Source organism: Cryptomeria japonica, chromosome 1, assembly GCF_030272615.1.
Source record: "Cryptomeria japonica chromosome 1, Sugi_1.0, whole genome shotgun sequence".
Classification (NCBI taxonomy): domain Eukaryota; kingdom Viridiplantae; phylum Streptophyta; class Pinopsida; order Cupressales; family Cupressaceae; genus Cryptomeria; species Cryptomeria japonica.
This window is the reverse complement of record NC_081405.1, coordinates 303432392-303459002: the sequence shown is the minus strand read 5'-3', so window position 1 is coordinate 303459002 and position 26611 is coordinate 303432392. Positions and strand designations below refer to the sequence as shown.

Sequence of the window (26611 nt, the reverse complement as noted above, 5' to 3'; positions counted from 1 at the left end):
TGTTGTTTGCTCAAGGGTTCTCTCTTATACAAGAGGTATAAGTCCTTGACTATAACCTCTTTCACACTTGGTAATGTACATCTATAATAAATTCACCCATCCACATTGGGCTAAAAGTGAGTCATACTTCATCGAGAATACCTTTCACTTAGCAATAGTAGGAAGGATTGAATTCTTGTTCTCTTATGCGCTTCGTTCTAGAAGATGTTATTTTTGTCTAAGACAACTCCTCTTGGAAGTAGATGTCTTTTTAGCAAAGATCTCTTCTCCTCCAAGGATCTCCTTTACACTTATAGCAAGATATCTCTTTTCAACTGTCTTATCCTTGCTTGAAGAGTATTCCCTCTCTTGCTTGGATTTACGATGTTGTTGCATGGTGGATATCTTCTTGATGTCAAAGGAAGGTATCCTTGTTCTACTTTCCCTAAGACATCAACATTAAACTACGTTGACATCTTAAGGGGGGCACCCACATTGCTCCTTTTGTATTATATTTCTCTCACGCATTGTATCTCTTATACAATGGGTAATTCTCAGAACCAGAGGGCAACCTCTTAGAGAAAGATGTTGCCACTTCCCCCTTGTATAGTGGGTCATTCTCGAAACCAGAGGGTAACCTCTTAAAGCGAGATGTCGCCACTTTTTTCTTATACAGTGGGTCATTATCGGAACTAGAGGGTATCCTCTTAGAGCAAGATGTCACCACTAAATTATCTTATACAATGGGATATTCTAGAAACCAGAGGGTAGCCTCTTAGAGCAAGATGTCGCCACTTTTCTCTTATGCAGAGTGATTATTCTCAGAACCAGAGCATAGTCTCTTAGAGTGAGATGTCATGCTTTTCTTGACATTTGTACTATACATCTTATACAGGTTGTAGCATACTTGGGCATAAACTCCTATGAGGTGCTTCGAACCTCACCTGCACACATGTGCACGAGGTTGTGTAGAATTGACGGTGTTCTCACTTTCCTCCCTTACATGGATCACCTGGACAGAATCTAGGGGCTAGTTTTCCATGTCCTTTTTTTCTCCACGGATCGCCTAATTCTAGGGGTGAGATGTCCATGGTTCCTTTTGTTCGCCTTTCTTCTCATGGATCACCAAAGTGTGTATTCATGTCCTCTCTCTTCTTTCTCTCATGAACTCATAGTTTTACTATTAATGGTTCATAAGTGATGTCAACTTTGCTCTTTTATGTAATTATTGGTGGTTATGTGATGGCATTTGTCTTTGTGTTTCAATTAGTTGTTGAGACATTTGAGTATTGAGGTCTCTTTGACTAGTTGATTTGTGGTCTCATATTTTGTTTTTGTCATGTGTCTTTTGTGCTTGGTCTTGTTTTTGTTTGTCTTGTTCCTTTTGTCTTGTGTTCTCTTGCATATGTGTGAGTGAGTTAAGATTCTAAGATTGGGGGTTTTGTTCCTCAAGATTAGTGTTGTCTTATACTCCTTGTGGTATTGCTTTGCATTTCTCATCTTCATCTCTCTCTTTCTTCTACTTTACCGACAGTATTGGCGTAAGCCATACTCTCACTAAAGTGGGGGTTAAATGTAGCGTCATAAAATTGAGACCCTTGCAATTTTGACCGTATTTTAGGTCCTCACCCTAGCAATTGCATTTCCCTACTCAATTGGGACCCCTCTCTACATCATTCTTTCGGATCTCCTCCTGTGTCAGCCCTCGCATCACCTTGTGACCCTTTCCAAGCCCCAAAATAAGGCAGGACAGGGGCATGGCATCTCTGTCCCCCTTAGGACAGGGGCTTGCCACCCTTGTCCTCCTTGGACAAGGGCTTGGCATCCCTATCCTCCCTCTTTAGGTGGTCCTAAAATGGGTCCATCTGACCCTTTGCCCTAATTTTCTTTTCGAGATTTAATTTCCCCTATGTTGGCCTTTGGTGAGATGAAAATTAACCCTCCCAAGCAAGTATAAAAGGAGACTTAATTTACTCATTTGGAAAGAATGAAAAAAGGAGGAAGTGAAGATAAGAGAAACTGGGTAAACAAGTGGAAGGTCTCCATTACCGCCATCAAGTGTTCAAGTCTTCAAACATCTCCTTCTTCACGCGCCTTCTTCATTCATCCATTGGAGAAACATTACAACATTCATTTGCAAGCATGTATGTGTGTCAGGGTTTTATCATGTTACATACCATTTCATGCAATACTTGTGATTACATTCAAGAAGCAAAGGAACCATCATCAACAAATTGCAGATCTACAAGGTATACACTTCCATTATTCACATTTAAGTATTTGCAATTACTTTCTTTAAAGGTTGATTCCTTAATCGGGGTTTGGCTAAGGCGAACCCCTATCCACAACCCTTCTTCCCTTCTTTTTCCGTGTGTAGGTTGTAGGTGCACAATTGTAATTGCAGGTTTAGGCTTCATTTTCAGAGATGGAAAAACCCTTTTCGGCTTGCAGATTTTTTGGAGGACCGTGTGCAACTTCAACACGATCCCGATAACTTTTCTCCAAATTTGCAAGGCAGATTTGTATCAGTTTAAATATATTAGATCTGAAGTTACAACGCGATCCCAAATCAGTAGCTCCTTATTTCATCCATTTTGTCTTCCTTTTCTACATAGTCAACAAGTCAACATATCTATTTACAAAAGAGGGCGAATTAAATTCCAACCCCTTGCAATCCACTTGGCATTCACATCCTTATTTTCCTTGGATTTGGATCTAGTGGATTCAACCTCTCTTTTGAATGTAAAGTATCTCCCAAGTGAAAATCATCCTAGTGGTTTCCTTTCTCTCTCCTAGGTGGGGAACCACTAGGATCCAATTTTCCACTTTACAGAACTGAGGACATTTCCTTTGTAGATGACCATATTCATGTCAAATACAACATCTAAATGGAAGCGTCTCATAATCAGATTGTTGAACCCAAGAAAGGCATCCAAGACAAATTTCCATAGAATTTGGTAATGGATTATTTAAATCAATCTCAACATAGATGTAGGCATAATACATTGTCTTTTTAACTTGAGTTTGACTAGCAAAGCCCATAGGTTTTCTTAGGAGAGCAATCAAATGAAGAATATCATCCCTTCAGAATTAAAGCAGGAGTCTAGGAAGACAAATCCACATAGGAACTTTCAAAGGAAGCTCCTCAATAAAATTAAACCCTACATGCCACGGTTTGATGAAGAGCCCAACCTGATTAAAAAAACAAGGACCTCCCTCAAGGTCCTTGTTTTTATCTGCCATGCATATAAAAACCACTATAAAATAGTTGTTGGCAACCAACATAATTTCTGGATGTCCCCTTCAGGGTTCCAAACTCGTTACGCTCAAGACTCCATAATCAACTTGGAGAGTCTTAGTCCCATAAAATTGCAAATAAGGGCATGATTTCTCAGGTAGGAAACATCATTTGAAATTATTTCAGGTTGGATAACTAGGACAAGTCAATCCCAACTCCTCTGCAAACACCTGTTTACTTTCTTAATCTTGGAGATCCCCGTCTCCAATGAAGTTCCAACCCTTGACGAGATTTTACTCGATTGCCCCATGGCATCTCCATGCATAGACAAAGTAGGCTCTGTTGAACCTACACTTCCAAAAACCAATGGCTTTAGAGAAACTCCACTCTCCTCCATAGCCAGACAAAACCACGAACCCAAATCCAACTAAACAAGGACACAAACAAGATAAACTTGCCACCTAAAAACCAAGCCCCCAAACACCATCAAATAGAAGCATACAACAAAAAACAAACCTCCCAAACTACAAAGAGCAAGTAGCACCAAACCCAAGCCACCACACACACACACCCCTACAACGACAAAACTTAGCCCCAAACAACAAACCACCCCGTCAAAAACACAACACCATTTGCTAGAACTAGTAGAAAGGAACAAAAACACCACATAGGAACATAAGCACACGACTAGGGCACAAGCCCTAGCCAACACCCACGAACCCACCTCTCGCCATCGTTTCACCCCAAATCATGTCATAGTTCAAGTTAAAGAGTATTGGACACTACACAATTTTAAAAATATTTAAGAGTGAAAATCACATCTTACATCTTTCTCTTTCATTTTTTTATTAAGCTCTAAACTCGTGCATTTTAATCATATAAGTTAGAATTATAGGAATTACCTCACAAGCTCCTAACTCATTACGTGATTATAACATTGTATCAACCAATAAAATACCTTATGTTAGTATCACATAGTTGACATGAATTCCCACCCATTCTCGTATTTAATTTACACCTTTAGACAAAATGAATCAACAAGGTTTCGTTAATTAATGAGGAACTGGTTTTAAAATTAAAGCTAAAGAGTACTAATGCTATACAATTTAAAAAATATTTAAGGGTGAAAATTACATATCTTACACCTTTCTCTTTCATTTTTAGCTCATTCTCACAAGGTTGTCCTTAATGTAATGAATATCATAAAGTGAGATGTTTTAATTTAAAATAGTAACTAATTTGATCCTTGCTTGATTATACATTCACACATTTTTGGGGACTGATATTGATGTTTAATTTAATACTCGCTTTTCCTAAGTCAAATCCATAACCACATAAACAACTCTCGATTTCTTAAATTTAAATTTCATTATGGATCCAACCTCCCTCTCTTTTTACTAGTCATTACTTGCCAACTCAAACATGAAATCTGCTAATTTGTGTGCTACAATATTATACAAAAGAATAAATCTTAATTCAGTTTTAGATATTTGCTAAATTTAGAAGATATTCAAGAGAGCATCATATCACATTGCATTGCCAATTTACATTAGCATTTGTATCATTGACAACATACTAGACATGCTACATGACTACTTGGTGTGTCTCTAATTACTGTTACAACTATTAATCAATTTTCTCGCTTTCTTCATCTCAATGATGGATCATGGATTGTAATCCAAAATATTGAGGATAAAATATCTCACACAATTAAATATTGTGAATTAAATTTAAATGCATTCATGTGTAATAAGGACAACATCCTCATGTAAGAGTTTATCAACACTAAATACTCTTAGACATAGGTTCTAAACATCAAGTTGAGCATATCTTAGATATTTGGAAATGCCCATTTAATTCTACAAACTCAATTTGAATCCATGAGACATGTTCTTTTCTATAATATAAATACTGGTTCCACAATTGTAGATTTTCTTTTATGGACCACAATGGGAGATGAATAAAAAAATGCCCATGTAATTCTACTAATACAATTTGAATCTACCAGACATGTTCTTTTCTACAATATAAATATTGGTTCCACAATTGTAGATTTGACACATAACAAGAATAAAGAATAATCATCACTCTATCAATCAATACTTATCAATAATATAAATGATTTTAAATTGCATGACTCCATCTGTAATAATTTTTTTCGAAAAATATACGTAAAATTAAATCCTATCTTTTTTATTATTTAAAATGATTACTATTTTAAATTATAATCTTAAAATGTTTATTTATATTAAAAAGTGTTTCTTATTCCCTTTCATAAGATAAATTGTCATTGAGTCATAACTTGCTGGACAAGCCCCAACTACCTTCTAGTAAACCACCCAATCAATGTTAATGAAACTAACCACCTTCTAGTAAACTACCCAATCAATGTCACTTTCATTCCTTTTTATTAATATTTGGAATATGGAATGAAATAATAAGAAAGCTTAGCTTACCCAAGTCAAAACTCACGAATGCAAAATGTAAAATAAAAAAAACACACTTGTTAAAGCTCCTCCCATACAGCTAGTTCACATGTAGCTTTACCATGGCCTTAGAAAAGCCACCTTTCACCAAGGATAAAAAGATCACACCTAAAACTGGGGCCATAACCCATCAATTGTGCCACACTTTAACACGAAGAAAGTGGACACTTTTCATGACAAGTGTAGAGGGGCCCAATACGATGGAGCCAAGCAACAAAGTGACATGTAAATCATGCCCAACTTTCTTAGGGTATGCCCGACTCTTATAGTTTGTAAATTGTACGTATGTCCCCACAAACCCCCGCCGTCCACCAAATTTAAAATTAAATTCAAAAGGAAAAAACAAAGACATTAATGCAAGCAGAATGGATTAATGCTGTATAAGCTATACCTATATCTGTTTGCATAAAACACGGATTTGGCTTTTGCCACAGGCGGATACAAGGCAAAAGCCAAGCTCCTTCCGTATTTGCAGGCGACATTATTTTATTCTTTTCAGTCTGCGATCTTCAATTACTCATTCATCCATCCCGCAGGCCTTTCTGCATAACTCCTCGTTATTAGCGCCACAAGGATCGGCCATTGTATGAAAAACAGGATTTCAACTTTTGCCTATTAGCAGGATGGGGGGCCATATGCAGCAGAGTAGTGCAGCGGTATATGATCACACGGGAGGTTTTGGGGAAGCCGGCGATGCCGCCATGTCGCGATGGTTGCAGTCTGCTGGCCTGCAGCATTTGGCATCCAACGGACTCGATCAGAGGTTTCTTCCAAATTTACTTGCGCAGGTTAGTTTTATTGTTCTTTTTCTTTCATTTTGTTTCCTTATTTGCCTTCTATTCTACCTACATTTTCTTGGCACAATGTGGCAAGTTTTGGATGGCGGAATTTTCGAAATACAAAGGTACATTTGGCAGGAAACCCTCCATACTTGGTTATGAGGGAACAAATTTAGTCAGTAGTCGATTTAAAGTTAATTTATGGAAAATGCAGTTATACTGCTAAACATTTTGGCAGGAAAACCTCTCTTTAGAGTTGATTTGTAGAAAATGCAGCCGCGGCATCTCAATGTTTGTCATTAAACCCTCTACTTAGAGTTGTTTTTTAGAGAATATGCAGTAGATTGCTTACATTCTTCTGTGCTGCTGGGATTATCCCGTTACAAATTTAAAGTGGCAAACTCCCGTGTTAGGTAACGACAGAAACAAATTAATTAAGTCCTCTGTATCGGATTGAAAAAGCAATTGGTATGAAATAGAGTTTTGTTGCAGTAAATTTCAGCAGGAAAGCCTTGCTTTAGATTTAGTTTGTAGAAAATGCTGTTGTATTTTGTATAACTGTATTTTAGCAATAATGTCTCGCTTATCGATTAGAATATACAATAATGTTGGTAGAGATTTTAGAAGTCAGTGTTTATTTTAGAGTTAATTTGTCCAGAATGAGTTTATGTTACCATGAATATTTGTCGTAAACTGAAACTCTTTGCCTTACAATTGATTTATAGACAATGTCGTTATGTTATTGTAAATCTTGTTATAGTTTTTGGTTTTAAATTTAACTCACTGGAAATGAAGTTATATTAGAATGATTGTAAGGAGATAAGGCTGGTAACAGTTAAATTTCAGCACTACCAGGGTGAATTATGTTGCCAGAAATTTTATGGTTAAACTCAATATTGCCAGAAACTTCAGGTTTTAATTCTTTTTTGCCTGAAATTTTACCATTGAAGATGCTCTTTTAACATAGATGTCAGAAGTAAACAACATTTAGAGTTGGTTACGGGAAATGCAGTTTTTTTATAAATTTCAACAGCAAACTCTTGTTTTAGACAAGTAGATATTAGTGTTGAAGCAGTATTGAAGGAACCCTCTGATGATGGAAAATGATGCTGTAGTCTATTTTATTTGGAGAAAATGCAATTCTGCGTGCACCAGTTTCTGTAGCAAGTCTTTTTTAGAGTCTTTTTATAGAATATGAAGCCACATTGCTGTAAATTTCTGTAGAAAGTCTTTGTTTTAGACTTAGTTTATAGAAAATGAAGTTATTCTACACTGAATTTCATTAATAAATGCCTAAGTTTGAGTTGATTTATAGAAAATCTAGCTCCCTTACCATAAACTTCAGCAGTCAAGATTTACCTTGGAAGTTAGTCATGGATAATCCAGTTATCATGGCAAGATGTATTTTGGCAAGGGATTCATTAAATTTCTGGATTAGCCGTAAACCCTTAGGTTTTAATATTAAAAACCTTAGTTTTTTTTTGCTTATAATATCTGCGGTAAGGAACATCAGATCTGCATCAAATGACATATATTGACAGATTCAAACAGCCATACAGCCCATTTGAATCTTAACAAAATGCGTATTATCACACTAAAAACCAAATAAACTCAAATTTCTTAACTCACATGAAAGCACTTCCTCACATTCTTGGAAGATTTGAGAGTCATCTGATGATTAGTCTTCCTCTGTGAGCGTTCCTTCTTTTTCACCTCCATACATTGCTTTTTAGGAGGTGCAAAGCTTGTGTATTTAAATCAAGAACTGTATCCTTCAGTTTCTCTGAACGGTTGCTTGTTGCTCCCAACACTGAAAGTGTTGATGCATTAACGGCTGGAATAGTTGAAGGAGATTCCTGCAAAGTTTGGGAAGGATCATGATCCAATTCATCCTTTTTAATATGAACATGCATTGCTTGACCATCTGAATTTGCAGAAACTTTATCCAAACCATCCTCTTCCTTATCTATATGTGCACTCAAATCCTACAGTTGAACTAAGATTTTCTCTATAGCCTTAAAAATCTCATTCTCCTCTCTTCAATAAATTTTGAAATGATGCATTTCAACACTTTTCCATCAAATAGCTTGAGAAGAGATTTTACTCCTGCTGACCAGGGAAGGGATAGTGCTCTTCTTTAAGATTTAAGAAGATAAATTTCCATAACCAAAACAATAGTGTCATTTAAAGGGGATATTCACATAATCCAACTTTTGTGCTCAAGAGCTACCATCGTTTTTCCATATAATTTATTCAGACAGCCACTTATCTAATTGAAAATTCATATCTACACAGATCTGACTGTAAGTGGTGTGAGAATTCTCCTAAGTTTCTTGAGCGACATCCAAGAAAATTCTCAAGGAATTCCCAATAGCCTCAAAGCTACAATTACAACAATATAGAAGTGACAAATAAGGAAGGTACACCTAGAGAGGTACTGAGGAAAAGAAGTCAAGAAGGATTTCAAATGAAGGATATCATGGTTTCATAATTAAAATATAATCCTCCTAGAACTGTTGTCTTGAACTAAGAATAGTCTATCTATCTTCGGGAGACATACAGTCCACATTAAAGAAATCCTGTGCACATGGAAAAATATCTATTTCTTTCTTTAACAATGGTTTTCAAATTTCTGAAGTCCACTTATGCAAACTGTTCGTATTTGGCTAAAACCTATTAATTTGCTTATTAGGGAACTGATCATCAAGGTTTATTCCCACATATTTACTTCCTTTTTTGATAAAAGATCACTTCTGGCATGCAATCTGCTCTTTTAGGAATCAAATAACTTTTCTAGATTCTTTACTTGCCATTCTTTGTAACATCCCATTTTGATTCTCGAATTGAATGATTAGGGTTAGGGCATTGGTGATTATTGTTATTGATTCCTATGCTCTCCAATCACTGGGTACCTTTCTGTTCGTCTCCTGAAGTCTGCATTTCCTACCACAGATCACATGCAGAAATATTATTTGTACTTAAGGCAGAGGAGGCCTCCAAACCCTCGCTAGAAAAATTGAAAGGAACAACAACCCAAGGCTTTTGTCCCACACTCAAAACATCAAAAGAGGAACTGCTAATAATAGAGAAATCAAAGTTTGAGTGCCTAGCAGCATTAAGATGGAAGGATAAATACTCCCAACTGCTGCTTTTGCCATTGACACAGCCTTTGGCCTTGAAATGGATGAACCCACACCAGAATCCTTCATGCAGGCAGTGAACACATAAAGTATATTAGTGATCAATAAACTAGGGAGGATATTCCTCTCATGTAGTCAACAACTTATGTAAAATAGATGGAGTGAATCATGGAAACAACAAAAATCAACTATTACACACACAAGATTAAATTGCAATTAAGAACAAGAAAAGGAGAGAACACTCACCATGAACAATGTAGACACAAGAAATGACGTGGAGAAACCCTTTCGGTAAAAGCTCCACTGAAATAGTCAGTCACACTGACTTAAGTATTCCAAATGGCTTCAATACAAAAGATCACAACCCATAGGTCATGTAAGAGCTCTCTTAAACAATTGAAAAATCTCCAAAGACCAATTTGTTAACTTTCAATGAACTCCCTTGGCTGAATATAGTCAAAATCTATGTTACCCCGAGTTTCCGGGACGGGGACGGCTGGATGAGTTTCCGAGATGGCAGATTTTTTTGCCAAATCTGGGGAGGGGGGGGGATGGCTATATAAAATATAGGTAAAATTTAAAATATATAGGAAAATTCTAAATCTTCATACGAAAACATGGATAAAGCATGCATATATACATTATATTCATACGAAAACATGGATAAAGCATGCATATATACATTATATTCATACGAAAACATGGATATAGCATGTAAATTTATACTCAATATGCATTCATAATTCAGGATTTCAATTCATTCATGTTGTCAATATGCATATCATAATAGATATTCAAGAAATAACATACAAAATGCCCAAAGGCTACACTGCTGCCATATAGTTTCAATGTCAATTATAATATGAAAATCAAAATTTTACTAAGTAAATACAAAAAAAGCAAAGTATAATGCTGCCCCTAATCTGCATCCGCTGAAGGAACCAAACAATGGCTACTAGTGCCCTAGCCGATGAAGCCAACCACTACCCACGACAAACAGTAGGCAAAGGTAGACTGAATGCAATGGAAAAAAAACCATGAATTCGAACCCCAATAACCAGTCAAAGTTGGCGAGGATACTGATGCAATCTGCAGCGATTTACACTTCCAGTCTTAAGACTCTTAACCTTTATCACTCCCATAAAATAAATTCAAATAAATTGGTACTCCTGACTATTAAGTATTATTATATTTAATTATTTAAATTTAAATTATTTAATATGATAGTTCAAAGTATTATAAATGAAAAATTAAAAAGGGAACGACATTAATCTAATTATTAATATCGTTCCTTTTTTAAAATTTCAATTTTTTAATACTTCAAACCATTTAGGGCGAAAATTTAAAAACAATTTTAAATTTTTAAGGCATTCGGTCATGTTTTAACTTTTAATTTAATTTTTAAATATTTCGGAACAAAAAAAATTGAAAAATTAATATTTAAATGTATTAAATTAGCACCAGTCATGGGGGACGTCCAGCCGTCCCCGGGACGGATTGGGGACTTCCCAGCTGTCCCCAGGATGTACGAACGTTCCCAACGACTGGGAAAAACGCCCCCTCGTTTTTGGGATGTCCCCCACAAATACCCATATATTTGGGGAGGGGAGGGGGGACGTTCCTTGGCCGTCTGCAAGTCCCCAAAACATTCTCGAGACCGGGACGGGGGATTTCAGGCCAGGGACGCGTCCCCAGGTTTCGTAGGTCAAAATATGAGAACAATGCTCACAAATAGCTTTCAATACAAGAGGTTCAAGACTCTACATGCTCCATCTATGCTTAATTCAAGCTTACATTGCATATATATAGAGTTTCAAAGCCTTAGGAAATGCAAAGATGTGTGCGACTATTCATCCCCCTTTGGAAATGGAAGAGACATAGTGTAACTTCCATCTTCCTTTTGTGATTTTTCATATCCTCTTATGAAAAAGACAAAGTGGTTTGTTCTTCTCTGTTGGTGTTGGAAATAAGCCACACCCGAACCGACGATGGACTGGTCCAAGAGGGGCTAGTAGCTCAGTGGTAGAGCACTCCAACAGCGTATGGAAGGTCCTAGGTTCGAGTCCTAGCTGGTCCATGTCTCAACATGGTATCAGAGCCAGGTCCAGGCTAGGAGCCCCAAGCACACGAGAGGTGTGGCTTAAGGGGGGGTGTTGGTGTTGGAAATAAGCCACACCCGAACCGACGATGGACTGGTCCAAGAGGGGCCAGTAGCTCAGTGGTAGAGCACTCCAACAGCGTATGGAAGGTCCTAGGTTCGAGTCCTAGCTGGTCCATGTCTCAACATTCTCCTTTTTAAAGGTGAAATAAATACAAAATAAGAAATGATATTGGGGTGTCCACTTCTTTCAGATACTTCTTTTGCTCTCCATATTTCAAAAGCCATAAATTTTGCATATTGACTCAAAATGACATTCTAATATTTTGAACTTGCATAATTTTTCGAGAGGATTACAAATATGCAAATATATTGAGGTTTTAACCATGAAGTATGAAAATCAGATCCATTTTTGGATCACACTTCCTCAATTAGGCAGCTTTTTGTCCCTAGGTCCCTAAAAGCTTGGAACTCAATGAGTAAGGGTGGAAGAGGCCCTCAATTGATGACACATATGCCATCTCATCTTTCACTTCAATAGGAAAGCAAACCAGAACTTGTTACAACTCTCTCTCCATGAGTCTGGATGATGTGATGAGAAATCGCGTGGACTAAGAGTTACATTATCAACATTATTTTCAGTGGAAAGACAAACATGGTGCCTTCCATCTTTCCATGAGGATTCAAGATCTCAGATATGCCATTTTGAATGTGCATGCTTTTTCAAGATGAATCCAAAGTTGTAAAGATATTAATGTTTTGATGCCATGGAACAGGGTTTGAAGGGGAGCAATAGGAGCAAATTAGGAGTAAAACTCACAGAAAAAACTTTAGTTTATTCTTGCTTTAGAGTTGATTTATAGAAAATCAAACAGCTATATTGTTGTAAACTATTACAGGAACCTTGTTTTTGAGTTGAATTATAATTAATGCTGTTCTGTCATGATATATTTTGAGCAGAAGTCTGGAATCCTTGCCTCCTCCATTTTCTTTTCTTTTAACTTGCATTTTGTTTATTTTGTGGGGTAAATTGTAGGGCAAGTTGAATTCTAGCAGGGGACAGGTAACTTTTACAAGTGTAAATTTTAGCAACAAAGTCTTGTGTCTGTTATGACAGTGACATGTAATGGCTTCCTGCTCAGAGTTAATTAAGAAAAGGTGCATTAGTTTGCAGTGAATTTGAATAGTAAACATTTGTTTAGATATCCTTTGTAGGAGCCACAGTCATGCTCCCATGAATAACAGAGATAAACATCTTCCTTGGTTGACTTACAGATGCTAGAGTTACATAGCGTGTTTAATAAATTTGAGCAGTAAGTGTTAATTTTTGAGTTAACTTGTGTAAAGTGCAGCCACTTTGAATTCATTTTAAGGAAAACATATTTAGGTTGAAGATATTTGTTGTTTTGATTAATTAGTGAGGGTTTAATTAGTGAATATGCTGGCTACTTGCTTAGTAGCTACGCAATAATGGAGATTGATAACTTGTCCATGAATGAGTTCCCAAAAGTAGTGAATGTGGACCTCAATACGTTTGGTTCATTGATGATGGTCCAAATTTTGAGAGACTAAAATAACACTTTGGTTGTCACAAAATATGATAGATGGCTGGTGAAATTGGAGTACGAAGTTGATGAGAATATGTTCTAGCCAAAGGGCTTCATTGGTGACATTTGCGAGACACCTCAATGCTCAACCTATGTGGAAGAAAGGACAATAGCATTCCTCTTCTTGCCCAATGAACACATAGGACCAAAACCAAGCGAGAAGCTATAACTAGAAGTGAACTTGTGATATTGAGAATTGCTTGCGCAATCAAAATCAATGTACCTGTTGATGTGTTTTTCATGCACATGCGAACACAGAATAAAATACCTAAAGGTACCTTATCCTCTCTTGAGCAAAGTTTCCTGAATGTTGAAAATCTCGCCAAAGGATCAGTCGAGGCATCTCCAAGGTTCTTGTATGTAGGTTCTCTACTCGTGGATAAGCGCTTTGTGATATGATGTGATTTTGCTGGAATTACAAGGGGACTTACACTTGATGACTAAATGACTGATTTGCTTTGAATATTGCTGGAACACGGGATTTCACTAGCCTTGATTTCGAAAAAAAAGAAAAAGGGAAGAGGGTGAGGAAAGGATCTAATTCTGATAGTAAGAATGTAAGAGCAATGAATGACCTTTGATGAAATTCTAACTAAGTTTTGTTTTGACATCCCAGGACCATCTCCACAAGGTTAGTGCGATCTTCGGAGGAAAGCTTTATGATGTTTAGATCATCACTACAGGCATAGACACCATCAGGCTGATGCATGTCAATGAAGAAGCGACAATTGAAGTTAAGCTCAAGCTGGATGATTCCAGTTGACTACACAAGGCAAGTCTGCAATCAACAAACTGCTAGTAGTATGGATATACAAATTTCACCATCAATCAAACACATTTCTTCCACTCATCTAATAACATAAAATCAAATCTGAGAAGTATAGAGACCATGCAAATTGTTGAATCGACCCATAGATTTCACCATTTCTTCAATGAAGTCTTACAAGCCTTTTACAACAACATCTTGGCAACAATCTTTGCCTTCTCTTTCTATTCTACTTTAATTGCTATACTATTAACTGACTTATTCACTATTTCTAACTATTAATGACTAACTATTATCTATTCACCTTTACAAATGAGGAGCTAGGGCTTATATAGTGCCCTCAATACAATTCAATGGCTCAGATCAACTTGAGATCAATGGCCGAGATTTTACAATGAAAACTCTAATTAGGGTTTGTTACAACAACTCAATTCTAGCCAATGAAATAATTGCATTATTTGGACACATGTCTTCTCTGGAATATTCGACCAATAGAGAATCGGGGTAGGTACATCGAAGTTTGTGCCATCTCCAATGAGTCAGGAACATTGAATCTGGACACGCTGAGGTGGACCAATCCGACTGGAGGAGTGATGACTAGGATGCCACCTTGTCTAACACTTGCAACTTGGTAGATATTCAATTTGATGATGCTGAGAGGCTAACTTTAGTTAACTCTTCTGGAACTGTCTGCTTCTCCAACGGATCCTTGCTATGACCTCCTTTGTCTTTGATGTGCAGGATGGATGGTGTACCTTTCCTTGGAATGCTGGACTGGAAGATGTCGTCCCTGATGATGCTAGATTTGAGAAGGTTGTCCTTGTTGATGCTGGATTGGAGAAGGTCGTCCTTGTTGATGTTGGACTGGAGAAGGTTGTCCTTGTCTTGGTCTGGTCTTGTGGAGGTCGTCCTTGATCTGGCCTGGTCTTCTTTCATCTGCAAGACAAACCATAAGATGATTAAGGACACATAATATATTTATTCTAACATAGCATTTTATACCTTAAATCATCAACAAGAAGACATCAAAATGAAGTTTGTTCAAGACTCTTTCCAGGAACAGGCCCTATCCAGAATTTCGCTCTGGACCCTCTTGAAGGGTTTAGGAGCGAATTTTGCATTTTTGGACAAATTCCACCATGTCTCTACTCCAAAATGCCTTCCAAGGCAAGAATACGCTATCCTTCTCCTCACCAAAGGCTAGGAATCCACAACTTGACCTTCCTCATGGGCAAACTAGGTGATTTTGGGAATTTCGCTCTAGACCCTTTGGAAGGGTCAGGAGCGAAATCCACTCTTTAGCTCAAAATCCTTACCTCTTGGACTCAAAACCTTTTGAAACACATGCCTATGGCCATCTTTAGGTCCAATTTGCCTTGATCACCGTCTTGGCTTAGCTCAATCTTGAAGGAAAAAGGACATTTTGTGAATTTCGCCCTGGACCCTTTGGAAGGGTCAGGAGTGAAATTCAAGTTTTAAGCTTGATCCTTCATCTTCTTCATTCCAATCTATCTTGCAAGGCTAAATAACATCCTTCCATCCTCAACCACGCCCTAAGAATCAAAGTCTTGGCCTCATACAAGGGAAAAATAGTTGATTTGAAGAATTTCGCTCTAGACCCTTTGGAAGGGTCAGGAGCGAAATTCATTCCTAGCTTGTCTTCCCTCACTCAATTCCTTTCTTTTCACTTTGTCTCTCCTTGACACCCTCAATTGGATCTATCTCTCAACTTGACAACATTTGCTTGATCCCTGGAAGGCCTAAAAGGAAAAATTCGCTCAAAATCATGGCCAGGGACATGACCTCTCTAGGATTTCGCTCTGGACCCTTTGGAAGCGTCAGGAGCGAAATCCTTGTCTTAGCTCAAAATATACATTTCTGGTGGCCAAAATCCATTCAAGGGCAATCTTAAAGGCTTATCTTACCTAGGTCTAGGCTTAGCTTGGCACAAATTTTGGAGAAAATGATGGGTTTTAGGATTTTCGCTCTGGACCCTTTGGAAGGGTCAGGAGCGAAAATCTTGTTTTAGGCTCACTCCTCCATCATTTCAACTTGAATTCACCTCCAAGACTAAGGACACATTGCCTCACTCCTATCTAGGCCATAAAAATCAAAATTTTAACTTGTCTTGCAAAGAAAGTAGGTGATCCTAGGGTTTTCGCTTTGGACCCTTTGGAAGGGTCAGGAGCGAAATCCTTGGTTTGGGCTAATTTCCATCATTTTTCAACATCAATTAACTTCAAAAGGCAAGAACATGTCGCCTTGCACCCATCCAAGCCATGAAAACCTAATGTTTGACTAGACTTGCAAGGAAAATAGGTGATTTTAAGATTTTCACTGTGGACCCTCTGGAAGGGTCAGGAGCGAATTTCTTCCTCTAGCCCAAAATCATCATTTTCGGAGACAAAAATCCATTCAAGGGCAATCTCAAGGGCTTCTATCATCTTTGTCTAGGCTTGGCTTGGCACAAATGTGAGAGGAATAGGTGGATTTTAGAATTTCGCTCTGGATCCTCTGGAAGGGTCAGGAGCGAATTTCTTAATTTAGGCTTATTCTTCCATCATTTCAAGTTGAATTCACCTCAAAAGGCTAGAAAACACTTCCCCTCTAACATCCAACCCAAGTTTGACTTGATTTTGCAAGGGAAAAAGGGTGATCCTAAGAATTTCGCTCTTAGGAGCGAAATTCCTGATTTGGCTCAAAATTTGCATTCTTGGTGACCAGAATCCATTCTAAGGCAATCCAAATGACTTCTCTCACGCTTGTCCAGGTTTGACTTTGCTCAAATTTTGGAAGAAAAGATGGTTTTTCGGATTTTCACTCTGGACCCTTTGGAAGGGTCAAGAGCGAAAATCACTTTTTAGGACAAATTCTCCCATTCAACTCACCTCCAAGGTCAAGGAAACTTTGCTCCATCCTTCCCTAAGCCATAAAAATCAAAAGCTTGACTTGATTTGCAAGGAAGATAAGTGATTTTAGGAATTTCGCTCTGGACCCTTTGGAAGGGTCAGGAGCGAAATTCACTTTTTGGCTCAATTCCTTCACATTTGATAATCATTGATAAGCCAAAGTCATTTCTAAGGACCTCTCCCATCAAAACTCAACTTAGTCAGCACTAGGCTTGGCACAAAATTGGGAAAAAAGGTGGTTTTGAGAAAATTTGCTCTGGACCCTTTGGAAGGGTCAGGAGCGATTTTCCTTTTCTAGCCCAAAATCATCATTCTTTCAATCCCAATCTTCTTTGCAAGGTAAAATTTCATCTCTTTTCGCCTAAGGAACAAGGTTTTAAGCCCTAGCAAGGTTGAAAATATAGGTTTGGAAGGAATTTCGCCTTGGACCCTTTGGAAGGGTCAGGCGCGAAATTTCCTTTCTTGGCTAAAACCCTCATTCCTCAATGCTATCAAACACTCTCAAAGGCAAGATCATATCCATTTTCCCTTTCAACATGCCTTGGACATCAAAATTTGGTCGAACAAGGGAGGAAATGAGTCTTAGGTAGATTTTCGCTCTGGACCCTTTGGAAGGGTCAGGAGCGAAAATCTTAGTTTATGCTTGATTGCTCACTTTTCCAAACTTCAATTTTCTCCTGGAGGCAAATATAGATCGTTTTCCATCTAAGGAGCAAGGTTTCAAGCTAAAACAAGGGAGCAAATGAAGTTTATAGGGAATTTCGCTCTGGACCCTTTGGAAGGGTTAGGAGTGAAATTCTCCTTTTGAACTAAAATCTTGATTTTTCAAAGCTTCTAACTCCCTCTCAAGGCAAAAACATACCCATTCATCCTCCATCAAGCCAACGCCTAGCCAAAATAACGAAGAAAACAAGGGTTATAAGGATTTTCGCTCTGGACCCTTTGGAAGGGTCAGGAGCGAAAATCATGTTTTGACCTTGATTCTTGATTTTTCAAACTCTAATCTTCCTTGGGAGGCAAACATAGATACTTCCTCATGCATCTCCATCTTGATCCTGACTTTGGCTAAGGGAGAAATTAGTGTTTTCAAGAATTTCGCTTTGGACCCTTTGGAAGGGTCAGGAGTGAATTTCACATTCTTGGCTAAAATCTTCACCTCAGCCACCTTTACTCACCTCCTAAGGTTAGAACATGTCAAGACACCCCCAAACATGCCTTAGAAACTAGGAAATTGGTCTTGACAAGTGAGAAATTTAGGTGTATAAGAATTTTCGCTTTGGACCCTTTGGAAGGGTCAGGAGCGAAATTCATAATCTTGGCCAAAATCCTTCACATTTTCACATTTCCTCATTCAAACAAGCGTTTTTACCTTCATTCAAGCCTGGGAATGCGTTAGTTCTAGGTTTTGGTCAAAGTAGAATGTCTTATGGAGAATTTCGCTCTGGACCCTTTGGAAGGGTCAGGAGCGAAATTTGACATTTTGGTCTCTCCGTCAGGATCATTTTATGGAATATAACATTTAAGTATAAGAGACTTATACTTTAAGTTATATTCCATATATACTTCCAGGATGTTTGAGAGTGGTTTCGGACCTCCAAGAGTTATATTGCAAAATCTAATTTTTGGAGGATTCTTCTGTTTTCCAGACTTAGTCAAATTTCAGGATCAGGACATTCCAGACTTAGCCAAATTTCAGGGCATTTGAAGATCAGGATGACATTCCAGACTTCATCACTCACCAACTTGACCTAGCTCGAACCTTCAAGAATGACACTCACTCACCAAGCAAGACACAATTAGCAACAAGAGCATAACCAGGCCCTAAGGAAGACTCTCAAAGAAACCCTAATTCTGGGGCCCCGTGGACTAACCCTGGCTCAAGCAAAGCCTGCTATCCAGTGATCCCCCTGGCGACACTCAAAAAAGCAAAGGCTAACAGACAAACCTCTAAAAACCCTAGAAAAACCCCAGAAAGCAAAAAGTAGGGGTCCCCATTTGCAATGGGGCGATGTGTGAATACGTCACAACAATACCCTACCAAGTCAATATCAATGTCTAATTCATAGTGAATCCTGGAATTATGAGTGCCTTGAATGTAGTGGAGGATCCACTTAGCTACCTTCCAATGAAGTTCTGGAGGTTCTTGCATGAACCTAGAGACCATACCAACAAAACATGAAATGTTGGGCCTAGTGTGAGCAAATAAGTGAGGCTATCAACGCGTTGTTGATATAGGGTAGCATCAACAAATGGGGAAGAACATGTTGCCGTAAGTTTGACTTTAGAAAGAAATGGAGTTGGAGCAGGTTTGTGGTCAGTCATATGGATCTATGAGAGCAAATCATGGGCAAACCTGGATTTTGCAATGCTAATCTTGAAAGCAAATTAATGGAGTTCAACCCTAAGAAATTAGTGTAGCAAACTCAAGTCAATCATCAAAAATCTTTCATGTTGGGCAGTTCTCATTTTTGCAATTTATGATGAGGAACTCCTTGTGATTAGTGAGTCATCAATATACAAAGCTAGAAGAGAGACTTGTTGTGCCACAAGTTGTAAATATTTGGATTAGAGTGGCATCAAGTGAATCCAAAGAAGAGAAGAAAGGAATTCACCTTGGCATAGCAAGCCCTAGGGGTCTTTTTGAGCTTATTGATGGATTTCTTAAGTTTGCAAACCAATGAAGAGTCTTCTTGAAAACCTTATCATGTATATTTCTTCCTCAAAATACTTGTGTAGAAAGATGCTTGTAACAACCAATTGTAATACCAAGTGCGAGTTAGATGGAGTTCATCTTTGCAATAGGTGCAAAGGTCTTAGTCTTATTGATAGTGGGAACTTTTGAAAGTCCCTTAACAACTAGGTGAGCTTTGAACTTATAAATTGACCCATTTGTAGCAAATTTAGTACCATTGATCTAATTACATCAAACAAGTTTTCTTAATTTAGGAAAGGGGATTAAATCCCAAGTGTTCCTAATCAAAGAACCATACCCCTGCATATCTGCATCCCTTTTAGAAATTTCGTATATCTTCATAAAAGATTATGGATTGGAAATGGAGGTGATGAAAACATGCGGTGGTGCCTAGAACTATGACTAAGTTTGTTTGGTGTCTAAGGACCCTTTATCCAGTCACTAGCAAAATGCAAAGTTTGTCTAGTCCACTTTGGACTAGAGATAGGAGAGTCAAGAAGAGATTGTGCAGCCTCAAAATGATGTCTAGGAGAGGAGGAAGAATGATCTTCATCATCTCTCTTGTCTTTTGAAATAGTAGTAGAAGAATCTTTGTGATTAAAAATGTGTCCAAGTGGATTTGCCTCATATAAGGAGTTATCATTTGTCTCAAATGTACCCCAAGTGGATGAAGAAGGAGAAGTGTCAAAAGTTGGACATAAGGGCCCTTCTCAAAGAGAATGCTCCTTTCTATGAATGACTCATGGGTAACTACCTTTACTGTCTACCTTTACTGTATCTAGAGAACTCACAAAATACTAGGCCTAGTTCAAGGATCCACATCCTTTTGTTTTTTTGCAACTCATTTCAAGACTTTATGTGGAACTTGGTTTTGGATATAGTTTGCATGGTTTGCTATTTAGAATTGTTGTGCAAGGGACGTAGAATCAAGATTTTTTTGATGACTTTGTTCTATTGAGAATCGTATGGAATTGTATATTGCAAGTCAACCCTCTTTGAAGTAATTTGCTTTCTCATGTTATTTCTTTAGGAGTGCTTTGAAGGTGTTTAAATACCTGTGCTTTGTGTTGAAGAAATTATACACAAGTAAATCAAAAGAAGTCATCAATGAAGGTAAGAACATATTTGGCCCTACTAAAAGAAGGCTTCCATAATGGACCATGCAAATTATTGGGAACTAGCCCTAGGGTTTGAGTAGCCCTCCATGCTTTGCCTTTGCAAAACTTCTCTTCTAGAGGTTTACCAAGAACACAAGCTTGGTAGACCCCATTAGAAATAGTGAACAAGAGGCAAACTATAACTATGCCTTTCTAGCTGAGTTATTGTAAGCAGTGTAGTTCAAAGACCAAATAATTCATGCCACAACTTACTAACTTCATTAGAATGAGTAAGTAGTTTTTTGGAAGGAGAATTGCCAATAAAGTGTTAAAAAGCATATAGTTGAGATTGATTATTTGTCCTCCCAAGTGGTTCTCTACATCCATTTTGCATGCGCTAATGACATTGTCTAGAGTTAACTCAACTTGTTTGTTTGAACTTGTGTATGTGACCTAGTAGATTGACAAGAGATTAGTTGACAAAGAAGGCACAAATTGAAAAGCTTGAAATGTAGATATGTTAACAAACCCTCTCTTGTTAACCTCAACTATAATGCCATCACCCATTGGAATATGTGGCATGGGATTTGGCTCCAAGGAAGTGAACTCAACCTGTTTTGAAGCCATATGGAGTGAAGCACCTAAGTCAACAATCTATGTGGAAGGTGGAGATGTGATAGAAACAAGGGCCTTGCCATTTTCTTTCCCCTTATTGTTTTTCTTCTTAGAGGAATCTTTCTTTGATGAACTCTATTTGATCAAATCAAGCACCCCAATGTTCTTTTCAAGAAGATATGTATCCGTTTTAGGACTATTGGAAGTGATGCAGTCAAGGATGGAGGGTTCAGAATGGATTATCTAGCCTTGAGCAGAATCCAACACAATGCAAGCAGTTGAAAGAAATATGCAACTTTATTAATCCAAAACAAAAATAATACATGCCTGCAGGCCCTCTCATATGCAAGTTACAATAGCCCCCATTGGCCACATTTGCAAGCTCATAGGCTGCCATAGGCTTATTACCAACTCACATGCGGAATCAGTTTCGGAGATTCCCTAACTCCTAACTCACTAATACTCTACCTACCTTCCCCTGAATTTAGAGAATAATTATATATTGGCTCCAAGCCTTAGAAGTGATCTATGTCAGCCTTAGTTAGGCCCTAAGCCCAAGCCCTAGCGAAACATGTATGTTGGCCTAAAGTAGATGAAGCGCCAACGGTTGATGCAGAGGGGTGCAAATCTGTCTGGGGGTTGACGTGACCCATAGCTATTGTGTGATGAGCTGTGAAGATTCCACATGGTATAGAGGAGTTTTTCATGCTACCTTTCATAGGCCTGGGTTTAGGTTGCTTGATGGGGCAAATTTCTCATGAAGAGAACTTATGGAAAATAAATCCATAGCTGCTGCCATTTGGATATGTTGTAGTAGAGTCACCATTCTGTCTCCGTTCCAATTCACAAAGAGAAATTTGCTGTTGTAGTAGAATGCAGTAAGATTCACCAGGATGTTCTTGCATCAGGAAGATTTTTGTTTCTAATCCGTAGTACCATCTTTCTTGCCCTTGTTCTTCTGTTTCTTCTTCTTACTACAAATTGTCTTTTGTTCTCTTGTGCTTTCATGATTCACCGAGACATGTGACTTGGAAGATTTCTAGGCTTTGATTTGAATGAGCTTCTCTTGCTCCATCATGAGAGACAAAACTCATCAAAGGTAGGCATGCGAAATGATGCTCTTAGAGCACTTATTGTAGTGTGATAAGTAGAGATGAAGATATAACAATCAGATTCCAATTTAGTTGAATGACAATAATCATTTGTCTCTCTTCCTTCTCTACCGATATTGCTTCAATTGGGTCTTGAGGATTTGGAGCTTAGTAAAGAAATCTTTAATTGTGTTGGAATGGTAGGATTAAGAACTTCTGAGTTCATTCTCTAAGAGATGACCTCACATAACATCTTGTTTAGGAAACAACATGAAATAGTAAATTCAGAGACACAACAAGACATAAAAAATCTAACAACCTCATCATGTTTTATCTCAGTAGTTTTTGTTGCATAATTAGGTTCAAGAGCTGTTCTGATTGCATATTTGATATCCTTTACTTTTTAGAAAAATCAATATTTTAGACGTCCATTCAAAATAGTTGTATAATGTAAGAATTGGAATTAAAATTGAAGTTGAATAATCAATAATGTGGAAAAGTAAAAGATTGGCATCAAGACAAGGCACACATACAACACCCATGGCACTAAATGTAAAATGAGCTCCACGAAGATTACAATGTTCAAAACTTTATTTTAATGTGTGTTACAATGCAAAATAGTAGATTAATACAACTTATATAGGGGCCCAAAATTGGCCAAAATGTTGAAATTAATATGTGTTTGCAGAGTAGGAACAAAAAAACTCCACCTCTAATGTTGAAATTAATTATGAAAGTTGCGGGTGTTTTTAAGTTCTAAAAGCACAACTGGACAACAATATACCTAAGAAAATTTAAATTTTGGAAAATTAAGTCGTCAAATCTGAGAAGCAATTACATCATTGTGAAAAGGGTGATATTCTACCCTATTTCAGAAAAAAATACTTGAAAAAAAAAATTTGAAGGAACAAGTTATGGGCTACTAAAGTTGGGGTACAAAACAAAACCAATATAAAGATAAATATTATAATGTCAATTAGTCAAACTTGAATGTCATGATATATATTATAATTAAAAAATAACAATGTCAAGCATCAACGATCAGCCATCATTGACCAAGCATCATCATATGGGTTTTCAAAAATATAATCACCATCCATGTTAGATGATGTTGTTACTGGTAAATTAGAAGAACCACAAACAGTGCCATTGGTACTAGCCCTAGCAAATAGAGATAGTTAGATAAACCATACTATTAGAACTAAATAATAGTCATTGTACACTAACTACATCGTCCCCCCAAATGAAAAAGTCTTCTTCTAGACAACAAGGAAAACAATTAAGCATCAAGTAACGTTAGGGAAGATTGTTCAATTTGATGATGATTTTGTAGGTGAGGACACATAGGCAAACTTGGAAGCATAATTCCTAAACATGGACTTGGAGAGTACTCGGTAAATCAAATAAGTTCGGTGGGGGAATAGGGGCAATGTATCGAGCGGTAGTGCCTCCAATGAGGTCAAGTGCTATACCCTTCACGGAGTCTAGAGGCAGTACCCCCTATGAGGTTGAGGGGAAATGCATGTCATTTTGCTTTCACTCACAATTAAAGAAATGAATTTTTTTGTCTTTAAAGTGCATTGGAATGCATATTTTAGGGTTTGGGGGATTTTTAGGCAAATTGGGAAATCAAAATATATTTACAATTGCAAATTCGTCGCTTGGGCATGAAACTTATTTAATATGTGCAGTTTCACCCAAGTGTGTCCTAGATGAACTCACAGGTCTGGAGCAAGACCTTGGACAGCCTCGACAATGGGCCAAACTTGGACGAGGTCTAGAAGCAGTGCGATGTTGAGGGGCAATGCACATCATTTTGCATTCACTCACAATTAGTGAAATGAATTTGTTTCACCCAAGTGCGTCCTAGACGGACTCGCAGGTTTGGAGCAGGACCTTGGACAACCCCCAAGGCGGATCAAACTTGAATGCAGTCTAGGGGTAGTGCCCCTTGCAAGGTTGAGGGGCAATGCACATTATTTAGCATTCACTCACAATCAGAGAAATCGAACTCATTTAATACGTCGTAGTTTTACCCAAGTGTGTCCTAGATCAACTCATAGGTCGAGAGCAGGACCTTGGACAGCCCCCAAGGTGGACTCAAACCGGACAGGGTCAAGGGCAGTGCCCCTTGCAGTGTTGAGGGGCAATGCACATCATTTTGCATTCACTCACAATCAGAGAAATAAATTTGTCTGTCTTTAAAATGCATTCGAATCCACATTTTAGGGTTTGGGGGATTTTTAGTCAAAATGGGAAGTCAAAATATATTTATAATATTTGTTTTAAATTGCAAATTCATCGCTTGGGTGTGAAACTCATTTAATATATTGTAGTTTCACCCAAGTGTGTCCTAGATAGACTCACTGGTCTGGAGCCAGGCCTTGGACAGCCCCCAAGGCAGACCAAACTTGGATTGGTATCTAGTCTGAACCACACTCGAATGGACAAGTACAAAAAACCAGTAACATAGGAAATAAGTGATGAGTGGAGTATATCGAGATAGAACTGAGGCAAATTCAACCAATAGGAGTGCTTCCAATTGTTATAAATATATAGGAGTTACACCTACTAGGAATTTGCCAAACAAACTGTTACACCTACTTGGTAAAAGACAAGCATACTGTTAGGAGAGGTGGCACATACGTTCAAGAGAACAATTAACTCCAACAGCGAATAATAGTTTGGAGTATTTCATGTCTCTAGTAGAAGATAACATCTACGCTCATAAATATCATTTATAATAACCTAAGCAAGGTAATACATGTTCAGGAAAAATAAATAAACCCGAATAGAAGGAAAATATGAACCTATACCAAAAATACTCTATTCACATCACAATCACCATTATCCATGATTTAGAAAATTTCTTCGTTACGTTAACTGCTATGACAATTATTTTACGAGAACTGCAGCATTAAACAGTGACCTTTATAGTTTTGTTTAAAAATGTCATTAGGTAGTCAAAAATTTCATCCGCCAACATTTGTTTTAGAATTCATTTGCATTCCTGTTATTTTATTTTCAGCAACAAATTAGATCTTTTTTTTGGCAATAAACTATCTCTTGGAGTTATTTACTATGTGATGTAGTCATGTGTAAATTCTACAAAACCTTGTTTGTAGAAAATGCAGTTTTATTACCATGAAATTTAGCAATTAATTCTTGTTTCAGAGGTTATTTAAAGAGAGTGCAGTTTTTTTGGGTAGTGTTTTGGTATTACTTTGGTTTATACGAAAGACAGTTAGTCTGCAATAAATTTCAGGAAAAAATCAGTTTGAGTCAAGTAATAGAGCATACACTAATGCTGCCATAAATTTCATCAGTAAACATTTGCCTTGAAGTTGAATAGAGATAATGTAGCTATTTGGCTAGAAATATCAGCAGTAAATTGCTGTTGTGAAGTAACTGAAGTTAATTTATAGAAAGCATAGTTATGTCTGGAATCTGGATGACTGGAAGGATGAAAACTTTATGTTTAATTTTGGGAGAAGTTAATTTTCAGCAGTTTAAGGGCAAATTTTAGTGGCAAACCTTTGTGTTAGGATGTGAAGGTTCTGTCACTCTAAGAGTTGATTTTTAACAAAATTAGTTGTATTCAAATACATTTCTACATTAGATGATTGTACAAGAGATGCTTTACAGAAAATGCATTATTTTTTTGGTTCTGTAAATTCCAGTGTTAAATGCTTGTGGACAATGTGTGGGGTATGAATTTCTAGAAAATGCAGTTATTCTGTAAGTTTTAATTGTCATCTTTTGATTTAATTTTTCTAGTTAGCTTGTAAGTAGTCGGCAGTCAGTATGTTAGATTGATATTATTTATATTTCTGTGCCAATGTATGATTTTGCAAGGAGCGGTAAATTTGAGCAATGCTAGGGTCAGTTCCAAAATTGAATTCATGACACTTCTATAACTATAAACTTTAGCAGTAAATCCTTACCTTAGTGTTGATGTAGATAATGTAGTTATGTTGCCATAACTTTAAATAGAAAAGCCCTCTTTTGCAGCTGGTTTATAGGCAGGTGTTTATGTTGCTATAACTTCATTGATATAACTTCATTGTGGAGTTAATTTGTTAAAAATGTACATTTGTCCAGATGATTCTCTAGA

The 26611-nt window shown here is 37.5% G+C and overlaps 1 protein-coding gene across 1 annotated transcript in view; it reads left to right on the top strand.

Moving 5' to 3' along the window:
* The first annotated feature begins 6005 nt into the window (after positions 1-6005).
* Positions 6006-26611, top strand: part of LOC131026893 (kinesin-like protein KIN-13A) — a 92523-nt gene continuing 71917 nt past the window's right edge. The window contains exon 1 of the mRNA XM_057956896.2: positions 6006-6491. Within this exon, the coding sequence (XP_057812879.2) occupies positions 6327-6491 (165 nt within the window). The 5' untranslated portion in view covers positions 6006-6326. The remainder of the gene's footprint in view (positions 6492-26611) is intronic.